The 22741-nt window shown below is 34.6% G+C and overlaps 1 protein-coding gene across 17 annotated transcripts in view; it reads right to left on the bottom strand.

The window, feature by feature from the left end:
* Positions 1-22741, bottom strand: part of KIAA0825 (KIAA0825 ortholog) — a 473576-nt gene that overhangs the window by 327168 nt on the left and 123667 nt on the right. For 15 of the 17 annotated variants that reach the window (XM_073993835.1, XM_073993834.1, XM_073993826.1 and 12 more), the window contains 5 exons: positions 19248-19409; positions 11426-11520; positions 7598-7825; positions 5793-6058; positions 4281-4431 (listed from right to left, as the gene is read on the bottom strand). In XM_073993835.1, the coding sequence (XP_073849936.1) occupies positions 4281-4431; positions 5793-6058; positions 7598-7825; positions 11426-11520; positions 19248-19409 (902 nt within the window). Of the gene's footprint in view, positions 1-4280; positions 4432-5792; positions 6059-7597; positions 7826-11425; positions 11521-18118; positions 18803-19247; positions 19410-22741 lie in introns of those variants that run through there. The other 2 variants (XM_073993836.1, XM_073993837.1) reach the window with 1 other exon arrangement.

Raw genomic sequence — 22741 nt, forward strand, 5'->3', positions numbered from 1 at the left:
TTTAAGATAGTGGACTGATTCTTCTAAAATTAAAATCTATTTGAATCATTTCAGTAGGTATATTTTTCTGAGCCTATTAGTATCATTGAGGTAATTTTATAAATGTTTCAGATTTCACATTATAATGAAGTGACAGGAGTAAAAATAAACTTGCATACTGCATTCTTAGGAACATTCTTGAAACCAAGGGGAATGGGTAGCTATCGAAGATCATTACATTAGGCTATTTTGCCTATGGTATTTAAATAACAATACTAGAAGCAGATATCACAATAGTCTGAGTTTACAAGATTTTTTAAAGCCTAGGCACATATTATCATCATTTCTTAGTATTTTTATGGCACCTTGTACTTTTAAAGAGTCATATTTTCATTCCTTTCCACCCCTGTACAGATCTCTTCTGTGTGCCAAATTTTCTGACTGCAGAGGAAGAACTAACAATGGCCAAGGCCAAGGGGAACAGGCAGAAAGAAGAGGGTGGCCTCAAGTGATTTACAAGCATTAATCAGGTAACACGTACTCTCAGGGAGGTATGCCAGTAGTTTCACCCCATTTTCTTTAAATCAGATCAAATGATTATTTGAAATAGGAAGATTAGAACGCATTCTTCAAGCATTATCTTGATTATGTTAATATATCAGAAGTTAAACTAGTAAAATTTCCTATTATATTCCAAGTGATTATCTTTTACTTAAAATTTCTGCTTTGCCCACTATCTGTATTTGTCAGGCAAATGTCATGTTAAAAAAAAAAAAAAAAAAAAAAAATCTGCTGTTCTCTTATACCAAAAGTGATCATTTCTTATGCAGACACTCCCATTAGTATTTTCTTTATGTATTACTCTTCTGGTAGTTTCTTTGATTACTAATATCTTCTGCAGCCATCGAAACAATAATAATTTATAGTCATTATCTACTGACTTTCAAATGGCATTTATAAATGAGTAGAATTTGTATTCTTTGGGTAAGAAACTTGGGCATTAAAATGTCAGAGTCGAGCTCAAACTGGAGGGGACTTTGGCCACTGGCTTCTGATTTCCTAATAAGGTGTGCATCTAAACTTTTTAAGAAAAAAGAAATTACAAAATTAATGATGAAGCAGCAAAATTATAGTTTTTTATGCTTTCTTTGTTGTGTGTTTCGATGAATACTTTTTAAACTAAGAAAGGAGTTTGAATGCCTGATTCTCTTATACCTTTTGTGTTGCATGTAAATTTAAGCAAAACTGACTCCAGTTGATAGTGACTAGCATGAATGATTTACACTAACTTTGCCCACGGAAATGGGTGAGTTCTTACTACAACATGATCAAAATGATTTCTCATATTCTTCAAAATATGAAAAACCAATTTCTTCAATAGCTACCCTTTAGAGATAAATTAGAAAATAAAAGTAACTTTAGGCACACAGATTTCTTCTCTTAAAAGTAAAAAAATACTCATTTTAAGACTTTTTAAATTATAAACTTCATGTTTACTTTAAAATATTTCAAATAGGTCTTTGTTCTAACAATTCTTTTTAAATTCATACAACTTCAATGTACGCAAAGGTTTTCATTAAACTAAATGTGATTCATTTATTTTTCTGACCTGTTTCCTTATTTGTTGTCATTTCAAAAGTATTCTGCTAGTAAACATCTGTTATTTTTGCAGACCCACTGTAATGTAAACACATGTGAGCTTTTATTTAGATTATATATCAGGAAACAAGCAGCTGGGCTTTATTATAGAAGCCACTCAATATTATCTTTGAACAGACAATTCTTTATTCTTTGACTATTGGAAAACACAAGTTCCTAAAACTGAACAGATGTCAACTACCCTAAAAGCTTAATTTTAAACATGTAATCTGAACACCCACTGTGCCATCGTGACCAGCACCTCATCAGAGAGATACAGAACTCTGACTCTCTCAAGCTGACAGTTTAGAAAATGGAAATAATGTATCTAGATCTCACTTGCTATCACAAAACATGAGCAAATATTGCTGCATATCTTGTAAATTATTTTACTATTTCTTTACTATGCTCTGCACATGGCGATAGGTTCCCTTGAGATCTCTATCCTACCCTTCACCCCCAGTCAGGCAGATATCATCTTTTTCCCTCTCAAAGCAGGCCTGCCAAAAACATACCAATTCTGTTTCACAAATCAGTTGGAATAATGGGGAGAGCAGAAGAAAGGGGTGCAGTAAGCAAGATAAAACCATGTCAGATACGCCAGTTGTCAAAACAGTTTAAAATCAGTGCTATTTTTAGAAGGTTCTTATTTTTGATACATTAAAAAAAGTATCACTTTATTTTTCTGAGAATAAATAACCACCACTAACTCTGCAATTAAATTGTAACTACTGACCATGTAAGTATATGGAAGCTACAGTACCATGTAATCACAGGGTAACTATCTCGTTATTTCTGTCTTTGAAGCTAAAGCCTTGTCATAAGATCTAAGAGCTGCATGTTACATGGTAATTTGTTGGTTTTTAAAATACTTGGTAACTTCAATAACAGGTTCTCAATGCATCCACTTATTTACACTGTACGACTCTTCTAGCTCCCAATTTGCATAAGAGGAAACATAATACCCCTATGTTGAACATATAGTGAGATGATACCTGTCCTTCATGTAAAACATCATATAAAATTGCTCATTAGTAGTACACTGACATATTGAAATAGTTTGAAACATGAGTAGGATTCATTTTCAACCACTCAGTTTACTTCAAGGCAAATAAGGAAAATATGATGCTGCCAGGAGAGAGGAAGACCAATACTTTCATTCTTATCTCAGGCTACCAGCTGCACCATACCACTTTCTCTTTCTCATTCTGCTCGCTGCTTCCATGACTGTTTGAAGTATGTCAGGTTTGGAAAACTCTATATGGATGCTCTTGCAAAGAGAAAAACTCTCTGGGAAGGGCCTCTGAATGAGAGATGAAATGGCCTTAGAAAAAGTGGAAAGTCCTTTAAGAGAGCTTCTTATTAGCCGCTCCTCTCTGTTGTAGTAACATTTATTATGATAATAACTCAGGCATAAATCAAACCACAGGAACCTCCAGTGCATGCGAGGTGACAGGAGCGATTCTGTTGAATAAAACTCCACTCTGTTTTCTCAATACTCTATAGTGATTAGGACAATCAAGAAAATGAAAGTCACAAACTTCAATCTAGAGGAAAGGGTAAAATGGAAAAGTTAATGAAACTGGGCATGGCTGTTGAAAATTTTTTAAACCCTGATTACCTTTTATTAAGATATTATAAATGTTTCACCCTGCCCTGGAATGAAGTTCGAGGAATTTCAAATATTGTGGTCTGTGCATAATCAATGAGATTTAGGTGAAGGGAAACTAATGAAGCTTGACGATGAATAATTTTAATTGATCCTGGGTTTGGTTGCACTGGGAATCATTAGGCTTCAATTTGGGATTTCAAAACATGGGCTAAATGAAAATAGGTAAGCTATAACTGATCAGATGGGCCTTTTTTTTTTTTTTTTTTTTTTTTTTTTTGAGATAGAGTCTAGCTCTGTCACCCAGGCTGGAGTGCAGTGGCTAGATCTCAGCTCATTGCAACCTCCGCCTCCCGGGTTCAAGTCATTCTCCTGCCTCAGCCTCCTGAGTAGCTGTAATTACAGACAGGCATGTATCACCACACCCAGCTAATTTTTTGTGTTTTTACTAGAGATGGGGTTTCACCATGTTAGCCAGGCTGGTCTCAAACCCCTGACCTCAAGTGATCCGCCCGCCTCACCCTCCCAAAGTGCTGGGATTACAGGCGTGAGCACTGCGCCCGGCCTCAGATGGGTTTTAAAGCATACTCATAAGAACATACAATGAGACGGAAAAAAATAAGTACGAAGAATAAAGCTGCTTAATAAAAGGTATTTATCAAACACATATGGAAATGTATAACAAGAAAAAAAATGCAAGGATATCCATAACTAACTGGTCCCTTTGGAAAAAATACAAGGTTGTAGCATTTTGGCATTGTTATCTCTTTGAGTTTTCATCGTGTCCCATTATATTCCGACTATACGGCACAACATTGCAGCTCAAATTAAGTTATTTTTACTTTTAAGCAGAAGGAGAGTTCTGATGTCTAATTTATTTCAGGTTTTTAAAAACAGTGTTTTTCCTAAGTATGAATTCAATATTTTAAAAATATTATCCTAACAGTCTTCGTGTATCAGTAATGCCAAGCTCATGTTTCTAATTAGCCAGAAAGCAGGTAGGCTGTAAAACATATTTGTGTAAAAAGGAGGGATAGTAAACTTAACTTCACACCTCATAAAAAGCTTTGTAGTCATCCCAGTGGTGGCTCTCAGCATCCTGTAAAATGCTTGTAGCACAAACTCTGACGCAGTAGTTCGTAACTTGAAACTGTAGAGTGTTGATGAATTCCTGATATCGTTGGACAGGCACCAGGAATATGGGTCTGTTCAGAGAGAATGATCAAAGAGACAGAGATTTAAGGCCTGTGCAGTAGGAGATAACAATCTCCAGTACTACAAATGGTTTTGATTATTAGATATCAATCATTCATTTCCTCTTAATGCTGAAGTCTGCATCCACATTCACTTTCCAAAAAGGCGGAAAAAAAAAAAAAAAAAAAAAGGCTGGTCTTTGTTTCGCAAGCCCTTTGAAAACGTACATCTGCTGTTCTACAAATATGCACTTCAACTTGAGACAAACTGTATTGTCAATACATCATTCAAAAATGAAAGTATTCTTTGTAAGCCTATTATTAGAGATCAGTGCATTATTTAGACATTAGGTTATTGTTATTACTAGAGAACAACATGCACTTGTCAGAACCAACTTTTATAAAGCTATCAAATGTACCACAAACACAGTCTTTATTTTTAAAAATTGTAATTTTGTAGATATCAATTATCTCATAAACTGTTTTTTAAAATTCTACAGAAATATTAAATAAAATGATTTCTGGCACATTTTGTTTATAAATTCAAGCCTGAATCACAACATCTGACTACTTATGAGAATTAAAGAAATATCAGTTATACCCTACATCAAGCCAAATTTATTCTACTTTTATCTTTAGCTATGAATATTACACTGCTTTCTTTCATAAGTAATGGACTGTAAAGGCTGGATAAAGAATATAGAATAGATTCTTGGGGTCACACAGGACTGCTACGTCTACATATTTCTTTTGCAAGCAGCCATGTTATATCTAGACAGTGTAAGGGCAACAAGAAAGGCCATGTGATAATTAATACCTGTGGTCATTTTTCTCTCTATACAGAAAACATACTGTAGTTTTAGACTACAAATACATGAAAATCAGACTGCCAGATGCTTCCTCTTCAAATATTGTACTTTATTACTAAATGGCTGTCCTGAAATATGTTTACATTGATCATTAGAATAGATTACAATGAATTTATTTTCTAAGTCCGCTCCATGAGACAACAAGTTTATTTTTCCTTTTCAGTGTGGTCAGTATAATGCACCTTACAAAACAAAAGGGTGTGTTCATTCATGTAATAACAACATGCAGAAAATAGTTGCGCTGGGTTAGGGTGCAGAAAATGCATGGGTCTTTTGAGTGTGGCTTTAGAGAGAGTACCTTTCTTACTATCTACGTATCTAGTTTAATATCTCCCATGCTCCACCTTTTTGATATTTCCTAGTTAAGACAAATGAAAATAATTCACCATGTTAATTATTACTTTCTCTTTCTCAAATCTTATTACCAAAATTTCATTCCTGTGATATACAAAGATTACACATTTCTTCAAACATGGCCATCAACTTAATTTAAACAACACTCACTTTTTAGTAATTTCCTTCATCAAATTATCATATCGCTTGAAATGCTGGAAGACATACACTGCCGTGGAGAGGTATGTGTGCAGGTTTTTCAGGGGTGCTTTGGAAGGAACCTCCTTGGCTCTCTCTTGCAGTCTCTGCAGGACAGCTGTTGCCACTTTACAACAGGCCTCCACCAAGTTTGCTCTAATTTCCGGAAAAGAATCATCTCTGCATGCCAGAGCCAGTGGAAGCACGGTGTCAAGTTTTTCCATGATGTCAGAACAAAACTAGGGAGAAATAAATGTGGCACTGAGTTATTTGTATTCTGACAGCACCAAGTAATTTATGGACAGTGGAGCCAAATTCCTAAATAATGAATTTGGCATCAAACATAAATATAATGACACAGCTTTGTAACAATCGATTTCTCAGTTGTAGAAAGTTAAATGTTTTATGTCAAATAAGGAAATACCAAAACAATGCTTCTCTCTATATAACCTTCAAACCTTATGCTTACCAGACAGACATTATGAAAAACTCATGAACCAGCTATACATGACAGTACCTTTATCTGTAGTTAGTAGTACTCAGAAAATATGTATCCTTGATATTAACGTTTGCATTATTTTTTAAACTTATTCTAATTTTCTTTTGCTAAATTGCCATAAAGGGTTTTTTTTTTTCAAATTAAATGCCACATATAAATGTCAGTGTAATTTAAATACTCTAGAATAATCAGAAACAGTTTCATGTAGCATCTTCTTATTGGTAGGGTGTCAGCAACTTTTAGAAGTGATGAGTCTAGCCTTTCACTATTTATTATGTATCTTCTCTTTCTTAATGGCAGAAGGGAGGTGTGATGAATGGAAAAGTAAAGCCTGTCTCCACATGAGATCAGTCAACAGAGTTCCCTAGGGACTCTAGGGAACTCCTTGTTTTGGAGCCTTAGGGTGAAGTGGCAGAATAAGGAGGTCATCTTCAAAAATTCTTTTAAGAATATCCCAATCGGCCGGGTGCGGAGGCTCACGCCTGTAATCCCAGCACCTTGGGAGGCCCAGGTGGGCCGATCACAAGGTTAGGAGATAGAGACCATCCTGGCTAACACGGTGAAACCCCGTCTCTACTAAAAATACAAAAAAAATTAGCTGGGCGTGGTGGCGGGCACCTGTAGCCCCAGCTACTCGGGAGGCTGAGGCAGGAGAATGGTGTGAACCCGGGAGGCGGAGCTTGCAGTGAGCCTGGATCGCACCACTGCACTCCAGCCTGGGCGACAGAGCGAGACTCCGTCTCAAAAAAAAAAAGGAATATCCCAATCACAGGTTGCTGAACTCATTCTGGACTTAATGCCAAGTGACTGTATTTACCTCCTATTTTCTCAGTATGTTCTGTGACTTTCAAAGCACATATGGAGATGTAAGACTGATACTAATGAGATGAAAAGCTCATTAAGGTGTTAATGAAGATTTTTTTAAGTGCCCAAAGCTAGAAAAGACAGTACTTCCTTCAACCTCCTAAATTTTCCTGGAGTCATTCAAACGTATAATCAAGACAGGTGGTTTTCCCAGGGTTTCCCAGCTCCCCATGAAGTCACAGAGGCCCCTTTTTGGTTGCCTTAGATTCATGGAGCAACAAGTTAGCATCAGGTGTAAGTCCTTTTAGGCAGCAGTGGCCCATGGATACCACTGAAGAAAACTGGTACTGGGTCAAGTACCAAGTATTTGCCAAGGGACTCCACCATTTGATCTACAGGTTCTTTTTGCAATGCTTTATACTAAAATAAATCCCATCATGTCAGTCATCAGTTTGAAAGGATTTTATATACTTGCTTTTCCAATTTTCTTTGGTTGTTCCTCCTCAGGAAACATATGGCAGTCTTGCCAAACTTGCTGGACATTTACAAGGTTCATAGCATAGCTCACAGCTGAAGACCTTTCATTCTGTTCCTGTTGGAGAATTTTTGTGGAAAAACCTTCAATTTCAGTTACTATGCAGTGCGCCATGGGAAGAGACACTTCTTTAAATGCACTTCTCCAGCCAAAATCTAGTAAGGTAGCCTGAAATATAAATGTATATGAAGTCACGTTAATCTTAACTCAGCAACAAATGTTTCTATTGTTATAGATATAAAATTATTACTTTCATTCAACATGTTGAATGTATTCTTTGATATACTGTAAAAGCCATTCTTACAACATAAAAAATATTACCTAGTGAATAAAGCAATATACAAAAACATGTGCATTCTTTACACACAGTAATATACTGACATTTCATTTTAATTCATCAGTGGATTTAATAAAAAACTTTTAAAAAAATTTAATCTCTTAAATATAGTTCAATAAAGCCATCTTTACAAGAACAGAAAGCTACAGTTACTATTTATCACATAAAACAACCTTTAAATTCAATATATTTAATAAAGTCTAAATTAGATTTTTATAGTCTTTTTTATAGTTTATTGTTAACAAGTATTGCAACATAAGACAGCATTTAATATTCAACCTTTTATTTCTTTTTCACTCATAGAACTCCAGACAAGCCAAAAAATAGCAATAAGAAATAAATTTTTCAGAGAAAACACACCACTGCACTTTCTAGATTTTTACTTGCTCAGAATTTTAGTCTCTCCAGCTGCAAAGTCATAAGCAGCACTACTTTTGTTCCAAGAATGAAGAATTAAAAGAATCTACACTGTTCTGTCGTGCTGGTGGGGGGTACTTGGAAGGGAGTAGAAGCGGTTGAGGTACAGTTGAGGGGTTGATGTTTTCTTTTTTGCTTTGGTCTATGACTCATAAGGCAATATATTTATGAATGTATATTTCCTCCAGGTCTCCTAGCATTCTCTAAAGTTCAAAAGCATTATGGGTAGTAGGCTGAACCTATGCTTAAAATTAAACTTTCCTTATTTTAATGTAACTCTGTTTATAGTAATGTGCCACCTACCCCAACTTCAGAAAACCCTGAGCTCCATGTCCCTGACTGAATCACTTATTTTTCTTGATCTCAGGGGTTTTTTTGGTAGAAAAACAAGAGAGTCAAATTGTATGATTTGTATGGTCCCTTTTGTTTTAAAATTACTAAAATTATGATCATAAGCCTAATTTTCTTATATATACAACCTATTCAGCAATAATTTTTTCTGACACATACTGTACAAAGTAACAAAGGTGATTCCTTTTTTAGAGCTAAAATTGTATGATTCCATGACTCTAATCAGAAACATGGCTCTTGTTCTCATTACACTCATAACTGAATTGTAATGGAACTTTCTGAAGATTATTTGGATCTCAAGCATCAGAGGGCCTAAAACACATCTCTCTTATCTTATATTTGCATAAAATTCATCAAAAATGGGCCGGGCATGGTGGCTTATGCCAGTAATCCCAGCACTTTGGGAGGCTGAGGCAAGCAGATCACTTGCAGTCAGGAGATGGAGACCATCCTGGCTAACACGGTGAAACCCCATCTCTACTAAAAATACAAAAATTAGCCAGGCGTGGTGGCGGGCGCCTGTAGTCCCAGCTACTTGGGAGGCTGAGACAGGAAAATCGCTTGAACCTGGGAGGTGGAGGTTGCAGTGAGCCGAGATCATGCCACTGCACTCCAGCCTGGGCGACAGAGCGAGACTCCATCTCAAAAAAAATAAAATTAATCAAAAATTGAATCTACTCAACTGATACAATCTTCTTTCTTATAAGAGAACTTGGAAGTGGCATAGGTATAGCCCTGTGCTATAACAGTAATTCCTTGGGACACATTTATGAAAAAAATGTAAAAATAAAACTACCTCCATGAAAATTCAAACAAAAAATGTCTGATTTTTGTTTTCCCCATCACGGCATGTCTATTTACTAAAGTCATTCATTTATTCATTCAAGCAAATATGTCCTGGTGGAAATGTTATTAATTGTCATGGCTGCATTAAATTTTTAAAAGTTTTTTGTGCAGTAAAAGTTACCTTTGCTCATGATAATGTATATGTAATTATAATATGTTGGCCTATCTGAATTCTCTTTTCAAAATATAGAAAAACAAGTTATATTAACAGCTGCTCTTAAAAAGAAAACTGAAGCCGGGCATGATGGCTCACGACTATAATCCCAGCACTTTGGGAGGCCGAGGCAGGCAGATCACCTGAGGTCAGGAGTTCGAGACCAACCTGGCCAACATGATGAAACCTTATCTCTACTGAAAATATAAAAAATTAGCTGGGCGTTGTTGTGGGCGCCTGTAATCCCAGCTACTTGGGAGGGTGAGACAAGAGAATCACTTGAACTTGGGAGGCAGAGATTGCAGTGAGCTGAGATTGTGCCACTTCACTCCAGCATAGGTGACAGAATGATACTATGTCTCAAAAAGAAAAAAAAAAAAAAGAAAACTGAAAACCTTTACTTATTCAAACCTCCAATAGTTTATTTGTTCTTATGAAATATAGTTTGCTTACTTCTACTCTTCTCATCTGATATTTGGCATCATACATATTCCACTTAGACTAGAGAACACTTACTAGTTGTTCCAAGAAAAAAGAGAATCACATGGTTTTCTCTTCTATGCAAAAAGTAGATAATCTGTTGAATCTCTATTTCTATTATTTACTGCTAATTTCTTAGTACTGATTTTGATTTTTGGTTAAAGTATAATATATAACTTAGGATTTTCCCAATTATTTCTGTTGCTTTATAGGCCAAAACTGTTAAAACTATATGTTGTTTTGTCTCTTTAAATATTTACCTAGTGTATCAGTAAGGGTCCATTTGAAAAACAGAAACCACTCAAGATTTTTCAAAAGGAAGAATTTTAATGTAGGGTTTTGGTTACCTACATGATGGAAGATTTGAGAAGTCAAATATGGACTGTGAAGCAGGCCAGATATTAATAGAGCAGGAGGCCACAACCACCCCTAGGGCTGGAGGAATGAAGAAAAGGGACTAAGTTATGGGAGAGTAGCTCCTGGCTACCAGTCGAAGCTAAAGCCCAAGCAGACCTGCCAGGTGGAACTGAAGTCATGCAGGGCAGGCTGCATGGTAGGAGCAGGGCTCAGGGTGGATATAAAGGTGTCACAGCCATTATCAGAAATGCTCCTTAAGACAGAGAGAGGAGAAGAAACGCTCTGGTTTCTCTGCAACTCCTACCCTCCGTCAATGCCTTCCATGAGGTCTTTCATCAATGCCTTTAATTGACTAACCCATCCCAGAATCTGAAAGCAAAGGGGCCTGGAATGTGTAATTCTCTGCAATCTAGAGCAGAGCAAAGAAAACAGGTTTTGGGAACAATCACAGGATGGGGATCATAAATATGAGGCCAGTTCAGATGATTGTTTCCTTTTCCTTTTTAATCTCCATTTGCTCACGTTTCAACAATTATCTATAGCCTACATCCTCTAAGTGCAGACTCTGAGTCAGGATAAGAACAAAAGATCTCTTGACTTCCATCTCTCTATTCCTCCCATGGAATAGATTTTACAAGAAGACAGCATCCCCACTAAATTGAATTTTCATCGAAAACTTATATGCCAATTTTCAATCCAAAATTGAAAAATTATTTTTTGTAGCAAAGGGTAAAACTCAAGACATTTTGCTTCATAATGGATTCACAGGCATCTGATGATGATTTTATATGTGAATTATAAAACACTTTTTTTTTCCTTCACTTACCTCTTTTCCTGGTAGCAATTGCTCTGAAGGAATATTGGTTTCGTTTGCTCTAGGTTTTTCTATTACAAGTTCTCTATTGGATTTCTCCAACATTCCTAAGCAATAGAAAAGAAAACAAACACACTAATATATATTGTTTAAAAGGCATATTAGATGTGATTTATAAATTCAGGTAAATATTAATTGGTAGAAAAGCTCTATCCACAGTACATACATACATATACACATCCACAAATAATAATATATAGAGAATACAGTCAGAAAGATGCAGGCTGATGTCACCATTACAATAATGATAGAATCAAGATAGATAGAGTCCTTTTCCCATATACAACTTGATGAAATCTACATCCCAATTACATTCCTGTTTGATGTACATAAACATATAATCTTCAAAATAAATATTTTTGTCATTAATTTATTTTCATGTTGATAATGTAAGAGGACAAAATAAATATTATTTCCTTGTTCATTTAAAAAGTTAATTCTAAAGTACTACATTTTAAAACTGTTGGTATTTCCTAGCATGTAAACTTCAAACCAAGAAGAAAAATACATAGATGAACATCAGCATAACAAGAAAAATTATACCCTTAAGCATATCAATGATTCATTTAAAAAACACAAACTCTGAGACAGGCATAAAATAATCCCTAGCGAGGCGGAGCTTGCAGTGAGCTGAGATCCAGCCACTGCACCCCAACCTGGGCGACAGAGCGAGACTCCGTCTCAAAAGAAAAGAAAAAAAATTCCTAGCTCCAAAAATGGAAATATTTCCACAACTTTTGTTTTTTACAATTAAGAAACTCTTTTTTTACAATTAAGCAACTCTTTTCTATGGGGAAAAAAATCTGATCTATAAAAATGTAATAAATAACTACTCCAAAAATAAATCTTTCTACTTTTGCATTAAGATTAGATTAATGATAATTTGATTCAATATGAATAATTTAATGTTTACCCTTTTTTTGGCTTAGACATGGTATATGATGATGAATTCTATGTTATGATCTAACTTTTCTTTTTTTTCCCCACGATTTACCAAGAATCAATTTCTTTATGCCTGGGCAAAGCAAATTTCAAAATCTAACTGACTTTATCAGTAGGGACTTTGACCAATAGAGTCATCTAGTAGATGCATGTTTTCTTTTCCTAAATGTGGTTCTATGAACTTAATTGTCATTGATTTCTAAGGAGTACAATTGATGAAATAAAAGCGTTTTGTTCTGATGTTAATTTCAACCATCTTGGGCATAAAGTGTATTAAAGGTAAAAAATCCATTTGGTTGGCACTAACATCATTATTTTGGGAAATTTTATCAGAGTTTATATATTCTGAGGAAAAGTTTTCATCAACTCTGGTATTTCTTAATCATCTTTGGATTAATGAACACTCTTAGAACATGATTAAAGTGACAGAACACTACATGCAAAAATGCATAATATGACTGTATGGCAGGCACATGTGCATTACACACACACACACACACACACAGACACACACACACTATTGGGGATTCCCAGGCCCTCTTGTAAATCTCATTAATTAATCCAATGGGCCCATGGACTGCAGTTTAAGAATTCTGTTCCATTTCTCAAGACACATCACAACATAGAGAAGGTTTTAGACTCAAACAGTGTTATACCATTTAACTTAAAATGCTTTTTTATGGCTTGCATTTTATGATGTATTTTCAAAAAGACGGTGTTACAAATAAGGATCACTTCTAATTGAAATAAAATCCAAATTAGTCAAAAAATTTTAAATGAAGAAAAATGAAACTATAAGCCCATTAAAAGAAAATATGGAATTTTTTTTAAAAAGATCCACATAGAGAAGACCTTTCAGGACACAAAATACAGAAACCATAAAGTAAGTCTGCACAACAAAAATACCATCAACTGTCAAAGTAGATATGACAAGCTGACTTGCCAATCTTTCTCAAAATGTCCACTTTCTGAAAATTAATAGTTTATTTTTTAGCGAAGTTTTCAGTTTACAAAAAAATTGAGCAGAAAGTACAGAAAGTTCTCATATACTTCCTCCCTGCCCTCAGTTTCCTCTACTGTTAACATCTTGCAATATATGGTATATTTGTGACAGCTGATGAACAAATGTAAAAATATTATTAACTAAGTCCACAGTTTACATTATAGTTCACTCTTTGTGTTGTGCAATTCTATGGGTTTTGCCAAATGTATAATGTCATGTACCCCCCATTACTCTGTCACACAGAATAGTTTCCATGCTTTAAAAATCCCCTTTACACCATTTATCCATCCCTCCTTCCCATACCCTCACCCTGGTACCCACTAATCTGCTTACTGTCTTTATAGTTTTGCCTTTTTCAAAATGTGATATAGTTGGAATCATACCGTATGTAGCCTTTTCACATTGGCTTCTTTTGCTTAGTGATATGCATTTAAGGTTCCTCCATGTCTTTTCATGGCTTGACATCTCATTTCTTTTTATCGATGAATAGTATTTCATTGTATTGATATACCACAGTTTGTTTATACATTTACCTAATGAAGAACATTTTAGCTGCTTCCAGGTTTTGGCAGTTAGGAATAAAGCTGCTATAAACATTCCTGTGCAGGTTTTTATACGGACGTAAGTTTTCAACTCATTTGGATAAATCCCTATGAGTGCAATTGCTGGATTGTATGGTAAAACTATGTTTAGCTTTGTAAGATACTGCCAAACTGTCTTCAAAAGAGCCTGTACCATTTTGCATTCCTAACAGCAATGAATGAGAGTTGTTCTACATCCTTGCCAGAATTTGGTGTTGTACGTGTTTTGGATTTTAGCCATTCTAATAGGTGTGTAGTGTCATCTTGTTTTAATTTGCATTTTCCTAATGACATGATGTTGAGCATCTTTTCATATGCTTATTTGCCATCTGTATATCCTCTTTGGTGAGGTGTCTGTTCAGATCTTTTATGAATTATTAAATTGGGTTGTTTGTTTTCTTGTTGAATTTTAAGAGTTCTTTGTATACTTTGGATACAAGTTCTTTATCATATATGTGTTTTGCAAATAGTTTTTTCTTAGTTCATGGCTTATCTTTTCATCCTCTTTATGATCATGCCTATTTATTTAGCAATTCTACTTTTGAAATTTACCATCCAGATATAGTTGTGTACATATAAGAAATAGTTAAGGAAATTTGCCATATCATGTTTTGTGGTAGCAAATGAAGAGGGAAAAAAATCCTAACTGTCCATCAATGAATAACTGCTTAAATTATGCACCAATGGAAAACTATTCCTCTAGTAGAAATAACGAGGTGTTTCTACATTTTCTAAATTGTTATAAAAGAGTACATTTACATAGTATGATAAGATTTTGAGTTATTTTTAACATGGCAATATATATGAAGTAGTTACTCTTTCATCCCATTCAAAAGTTCTGTTTTTTAAAAAAGAAAAAACAATAAAGATCAAGTTGTTAATGACAAGAAGGGACAACAGTTGGATTCTTAACGTCACTTTACTTTTCTATAGATAGCTCATGTAAAAGGTATTTACTCTGGAAAAATAATACTAGATTGAAATATAAGCTTTGGAGATCTGTTTCTGGAAGTAACTGTCTGCTATTGTGTAGCTAGAGTTTAAGACTTACAGAAAAAGTTAATTATCTTGTTTTTATCATTTCACTTCCAAATACATTATGTTTATTCACTCAAAGTAATGTGCTCAGATGTTTATACAAACCATCTGCCTATATTCAAGATGACTAAGGAAAAAAAGAAACTTTCCAGACTTCTCTTGCTGGTGAGCAATTCTATGGTAAGATATAGAAAATGAATTATCAAGCAATTATGATAGCCTTTAAAATATAATCCCCCTGCCCCAAATTAAAATGGTTTTAAAAAAACTTAATTCTGTACAGGGAAGCAAAAGTTATCATCTTTAGGTAGGATTACTAACATGGGATCTACACTAATATGATATCTTCTGGATTTAACAAATTGTGGCATTTTTACATTTGTTTGGAATTCAAAATGGTCAATTTTGAAATTTGGCAATGTAAAACTCTATGAACTCTAAACATTTGATGAATTGTTTCATATATTTTAAAAATGTATTTAAAATCTATATACTTATTATCATTGTCTAGAGAAGGTAGCCCACTTTCGGCTCATCACTGTAAAATATAGTTATTTGCATGCAGTCAATACTGGTTTCTTTAAAAGCATGCCTAGATTAAGAACCTCAGAAGAGTGCAGAGGGTCACAAGAATGCCAGCTGCTCAACAGCTTCCCCTACAGAGTTCTCTGTGGTTCATTTTACACTTCTGGTTAGTTTCTACACTGCCGCTTTCTTTCACAGAGAGTAGAGGTTGGCAGTACTTCCCTGTGACATCCACTTTCACACCCAAATTGGTCTTCATAGGTTCCCATTGTGTGCACTACAAAGCAACTTGCCTTGTTGGCAGCTCTAAGTGGGAACTACAAGTCTTTCTTTTCTTCACTGTTCTTTTTCTGGCTCACAAGCAACCTCCCACCAAAAGCTGAATCTGTAGAAGAGACTACATCCAAGAGATAATACCATGAAAAAGTATGAAGAGAAACCCAGGTGGCCACCTTGCAAATTTCCAATGTGGAAGCCTTCGACCTCTCTGCCCAAGAAACAGCTAAAGTCCTAGTGTAATGAGCTTTACAAACCCTAGGAGCCTCTTTACCTTAACTACATACGCCTCCCTAATACAATCCCTTAACCATCTAGCTAAGGAACTCTTAGAAGCCATTTGACCCCTCTTAAGACCCCCTAAGAGTACAAACAATCTTTCAGAAGATCTGAAATCTTTGATTCTTCTGAGACAAACCCTAAGTGTTCTTCTTACATCCAATTGAAGCAGCCATTGCTCTTTGTCATTGCTGGGGCTAAAGAAAAATGAGGGCCAAGAAGCCTCCTGGTTTAGATAAATCTCAGATGCCACCTTTGGAAAAATTGAGGAATTGCCCAAAGAACAACTTTATTCCACAGAAGCATTAGAAATGCCCCATAAATCAAATCCACAGCCACTCCATAAGATATCATCACCAAATACAGTAAGGCACCACAGCAGTCAAATAATGTCCTATCATTTTTTGAAGTGACAAAAATAGAAAACCATCAAATCATGACCAAACAAAAGCAAATAATGACAAAATATCTTTTCTTTCTCAGAAAATATTTATTGTATCTCTACAAAATCTCTTGTCTACAATCAAATTAGTGAGAGAACAGCCAATTTGGCTAAGTCTACAATATAATAGTAAACATCAAAGTAAAAAGTAAAATATTTGGTTAATCATTTTTATAGTTTCTCTATGTGATGTTAAGTGTCTGGACATTTTTTAAAAATGTGCACAATGAAAAAAAAAACTCACTTTTCATCTGTTCATATGTTTGGGTTACATAGACATCATAGGCAACTCTTTCCAAGATCTTTATTAGCAAAATATGCTCCAATCAAAATAAACACACAGGAAACCAAATGACTTCCGCTCTTTCCCCCCCCCCCCATTCTCTTCCTTACAAGATTTCTAAGCAAAACTATTGGGAAATACCCAATAGTTAAGATATAGTTGGCTTCCTTAATCATCCATTTCAAGGAGTCTTTTCCTTCCTGATTTAAGAAACCAGTGCTTTTGATAAGAATTGATTAACTTGGATACACTGAATAAAACATTTAAGATTTTTCTTGACAATTTCCCTCAAGATCATTCTTCTCAGGAATCCATTTACATAAAGCTGTGTCAGATTAAATCAATCTTGGCTTTGCGACCAAAAAAATATGAATTTCAACAAAGAAGACTACATATATCACAAGGAGACGTTCTAGTACTTAGACACTTCTTATACTTGCCCCTTGAAATTCCTTCTACATCCTGTGTTTGATAATCCACAAATGTGTTCACATGGTCCACTATTATTAACACGATATTGAAGTTGCTTTTATCCGCCTTACTGCTTATAAGATGGCATATTTACAACAGTATATTGTGACAAATGACATATTTGCTCTGTTGACTTTATTCAAGAATGGTAACCATTGCTCTCAAACATCCAGCATTTGCAAGTTTCCACATTGCCTGATATTAATCTAATGGAGTTGAATCACCGTTTTCAAAATTGTTCTTCTTTTCTCTAAAATCAGCATGCTAAATCTGTGCTTCAATTCTTGGCCATTTCAGTGTTATATCTTTATAATACCTCCTAACACAATTCTAATTTTGAATTTATGCTGACTTTAAGAAGAATAAAGTTCACAAAACTGACTTAATTCCCAAGGGTCTAGCCTAGGACTAACATAAGATCATTCAAAATGGGGAGAAGCCTAGATGTTTTGAAGTTCATTCTGTTTCTTGATCCATACCTCAGAAAAGATCTGTTAGAGATATAGATGACAGATGATAAATCTTAGCCAGGCATAGTGGATGAGCACCAACTCCAATGTCAACTGTTCCAGGAACTAATATGTCAGTCAATAATGAGGATATCATATTTCTCTATTCAGATCTCTGTTTGACCTCACAGTCAAACTCTATCTAAAAGATGTTTTAAGGGTCACATTCTCTCCTAATGAAATCTACTTTTTCATTCTCTATTTTAATTAATACTCATATTTTCTGACTTGTATTTTTATTATTTTCCCCTTGGTTTTTTTTTGGGGGGGGGTTGGCTTCAGAAATCTATAGTCCATTTTTATTTTTTCTTCAAATTATCTCCAACTTTGAAAAAGTAATCTATGTTATTTATTTTATAATACAACAGTGTTACCTAAATTTCACCCGAAACAAAGAAGGCCAGTAAACTATGCTTAATGTAAAACAAAATTTCCAACCCTATAACTTTTCTGACATTATTTACATGGGCAAAGTAAGTAAAGGAATACAAGAGTAAACATGTTGAGTGACAATAATTTTACCTAGAGATCGGTTTTGGGTATTAAATTTTTCAGACTAATTGTTAATCACTTGCTTCCTTCACTTTTTTTTGCAGATGCAGCAAATATATATATTTACACTCCCTAGAATGGCATATGGCATCATGTAAAGGAGAACTTTGTATATTTCATCCTGAGGAAAATGAAAATTTTTATAAATATAGATATGATAACAGAGAAGACACTTCATCCATTATGCCTTTGAATTTTACCTTTAATGTTAATATTATTCCGTACACATGGCATGGCTTCTTTCAAAGGGATTTTTGTTAAGACTAAAAACAACATATTCCATAATCATAATTACTATTTTAACAACTCACATTTATTGAGCATTTATGATATACTAGACATTCCCTTAGGTATTTTATTTTCACTGTCATTTAATTCTCACAACCCTACATAACATTATAACATATTGAAATCTGAAGCATCTAATCCTGAAAGAAAACAAAGAGAAAATTAATGTAGCTCTATATCATTATTTTGAAGATGAGAAAATTCATGTCTAAGGAGACTAACTGTTCTGCTCAAGATCATCTGGGTCCTAGGAGCAAAAGAAAAGATACTAGACCACCCAGTCTGCTTATTCTTTCCAAATGCTAGTTGTGTTTCTTTGAAAAGAAAAATTGATCTAATTTTAGCTAAAAATCATCCAGAAGTGACGTATGATGCTTTGTCAGTTAGAATTAAGAAACTTGCCAAGCACGAAGGATAAAAATGTGTGCATTTTTATATATAATGCATGGTGTGCATTATACTGAATGCTTATTAAGAATTCTTTCACGTGTTTTTTTTTCAAGTAATCGTTTTCATTCAAAGCAGCAGGAAGCAAAAACACAGAGAAATTATAGATTTACAAATTTAAACAAAAGAGGATATTACCTGAAGTATTTCTGGTTATCTTGAGTGATAAAAGTATTTCTTCAAACAATTCTTGAACACCTTTTTCCAGTTTCATAAAGGATTTTATGAGCTGCGATAAGAATTCGACTTTGTCTAAAGGGAGAGAGAAGTTTCTTCCTTTCTGTGGGCATTCAGGAGTAACTGTGAAAAGAAAAGATCAAGACTGTCATACCTTTTATTTATCTTCTTAGTAAATATTAGAACGATCTGTGTGATTCCATAAACCATCTAAAAACTAACAAGTTCCTCCATAATTAAACCAAGTTAGTTCATTAAGAAATACATATAAAATCTCCTAGGAGTATCTTTTCTTCTGGGAAGCTGGAGATGAATATTCTGTTTGAGGCAAATATAGCAATTAAATGATTAGATTGATTCTCAGAGTTATAAATAGAAATTTGATTTCTTGTAAAATCACATCTTATGCAATTCTGCTTTTTTTTTTTTTTAGTCTGGCATATAACTTAAACCTAATGACAAGGAAATATTACACAAACCCAAATTGAGGGACAGTCTACAAAATAACTGGTCTGCACTTTTCAAAAGTGCCATGTGAGGAAGTACAAAAGCCAGGAAATGACTTAGTCTAAAGGAGTCTAAATAGACATTAAGTAAAACTGAAATTAATACATAATCAGCATTTTTGGATATAAAAGACATTCGTGGGATAATTTGGTGAAATCTGACTGAAGTCTACTATCCAATGCTATTACTATATGACTTAAACTTCCCAATTTATATAGCTGTATTGTGGTTTTGCAAGAGAATGTCTTTGTTTTTAGGAAATACACACTGAAATACGTAAGAGTGTCTGCAGACTATTTTCAGTTCAAGAAAAAATAAAATTTTTCAAAGAAGGAGAGAGAGAGAAAGCAAAAGTCGAAATGTGGTCAGATATTAACATTTGGGAAATTTGAATGTAAAGGAATTCTTTGTATTATCCTGGCAACCTTTTTGTAAGTCTGAAATTAAAATAAACATATTACAAAACACTGTATTAAAGATACGTTCTTTAAGACCTTATAAGTGTTGCTCCTATCATTAAAAAAAAGCAGATTAAGGTAGCTATTGAATATAGACTACATAATTCACAAAGTCATGTTTAAAAATAACTTCTGTCTAAATAATTGTGATATCTATTATTTGCATAAGAATAATACAACTTAAAGGATTTTTTTTTGCCCTCTTATAATTATGCTACTAGTAAAGTCATACTATCATTTTAACATGATAGTAAAATCCCTTTATACTCTTTAAGAGTATGGAGAATAATTCACTTATTTCGTGTTCTTAACTCCAATTTGTTGCTTTCATTTTAGATTACATCACTAAATGGTCTTTTTGACCAAGTTTTAAAGGATTTAAAAGAATCCTTTCTTTATTAATGCCTTTTCTTACAACATATTTAAGAAATAGCTTGAAGCTTAATTATAAATTGGAAAATTTGTAAACCTACAAACTTAGCACAAAATGCCTTCAGAGACAAAATACAAGTGCTATTCAAAAACTGTATAGGGTCTGGCAATTCCATGGGAAAAAAAGATTACCTTCATCACATGGATGTAGAAGGAAGATTCCAGAACTCTAACAATTTTATGGCTAATCCACTTCACTTCAGTGAAACTTTAAAATGTTAGCATCAAACTTGTAGTCCTATAACAGTCTTTCACTGAGGACCAAAAATGTCACGGTCTCTTTGCCGGTAATATGAGAAAGAGCTGTCTACCAACTTAGACTGTAAAATTTAGCACTGTTCTGAAACAGTAATAAGGTTTTAAAAAATCTGCAAGTAAATACAAAAACTCTGTTTCGTCTCTAAGTTGACATTAGCCCAATATACATGAAAATCTAACTCGCATCTACTGTTCTTCTATAGGCATACTAGAGAATACAAGTATGTACAGGCAGAATATACAACTAAGGCTTTGCCAGAAATATTATGCCCCCAAATGAAAACAGAATAAATATATTATGTTTTATTTAGTTGGTACCATTTTGTCTATTTGACTTATCTTAAGCTTTTCTCATGTAGATGAGTGGATAGTTTAACCTTCTAAACCTTAAATTTCCTTTTGGACCTAAAATGTTTATAAACTAAATTTTCAAAGGCTTTAAGAATCCTTCCTAATTCTTTATTAGGAAAGGGCATTCAATAGCTTCACTAGAAATTAAGCATATTTAAGAAGCCTTTATCTGGCTCAATTCCAAATTGGAAGTCTTATGAATGTTTATAAAGTAAGCAAAGAAGCACCCGAAGAAGAATCTTTAAGAGTCAAAATTATATAAGAGTGCTTGCTACTTGCTGACAATTATGCAAGGTCTGAGGATTCTACATGAAGAGGTCTTACTTTCATGACCTGGATTTAGAAGAATCTTGTATTCCAGGAATATAACAATAGTGAAAGGTAAATCTTCTTTCAATTCAGTGAATCTTTATAACTAAATAATGTAAGAGGACAGAATAAAATAGATGACCTAAATCTAATCTTTTTTTGTCCCAAAGAACCAATGATTATGGTAGCGATCCATTAATTAGTAGCCCTTATTTCCTATTACTATCAGCTCAGTGTTCTCCCAAGGGGTATTGTACGGGTTCTTAATTTATGGGGAAAATAATTCTGTGATAAATTCATTTTGTGAAAGGCCAATTAAAGCAAAATTAAACACAAAGGACGAAGTAGCATTTCTCAAACTTATTTGACTTATTTTACCTCACAGTATCTCATAGGACTAGTGTCCTAATCATCACACCTTAACTCATGATTTCTATCTACCTAAGCACATGTTTCTCTGTCCCTTAAACTCTTCGTTGTTAACAAAATCAGGAAAGAGTTTCTCCCAGCAGAAATTCCTTTGACCTTCTCCTTTGCTAAATTAATCTCCTTTCCGCACTTTTCAATATTGTTTGTTTGTTCCTCCTCTCTAAGTCACCTCTCCAGAAAACGTTATCTGCCAGCCTGGGCAACACGGCAAACCTCATCTCTACAAAAAATACCAAAACAAACAAACAAACAAAAATTAGCTGGGCGTAGTGGCGCAAGCCTGTATGGTTCCAGCTACTCAGGAGGCTGAGGTGGGAGGATCACCTGAGCCCGGGAAGTGGAGCTGCAGTCAGCCGAGATTGCGCCACTGCACTCCAACCCAGGCCACAGAATGGGACCCTGTCTCCAAAAAAAAAAAAAAAAAAGAAAAGAAAAGAAAAAAAGTGGCTCCATCTCGGCTCACTGAAACTTCTGCCTCCCGGGTTCAAACGATTCTCCTGCCTCAGCCTCCTGAGTAGCTGGAATTACAGACGCCCACCACCATGCCCGGCTAATTTTTGTGTTTATAGTAGAGACGAGATTTCACCATGTTGCCCCGGCTGGCCCTCCTCTGCCTCCCAAAATGCTGGGATTACAGGCGTGAGCCACCGCGCCCTTCTGAAAACTTTTATTTGGATACAATCAATCTAGGAGTTCTCCTTCCCCCACTAA

This window comes from Macaca fascicularis, chromosome 6 (genome assembly GCF_037993035.2).
Source record: "Macaca fascicularis isolate 582-1 chromosome 6, T2T-MFA8v1.1".
In the NCBI taxonomy this organism is placed as follows: Eukaryota; Metazoa; Chordata; class Mammalia; order Primates; family Cercopithecidae; genus Macaca; species Macaca fascicularis.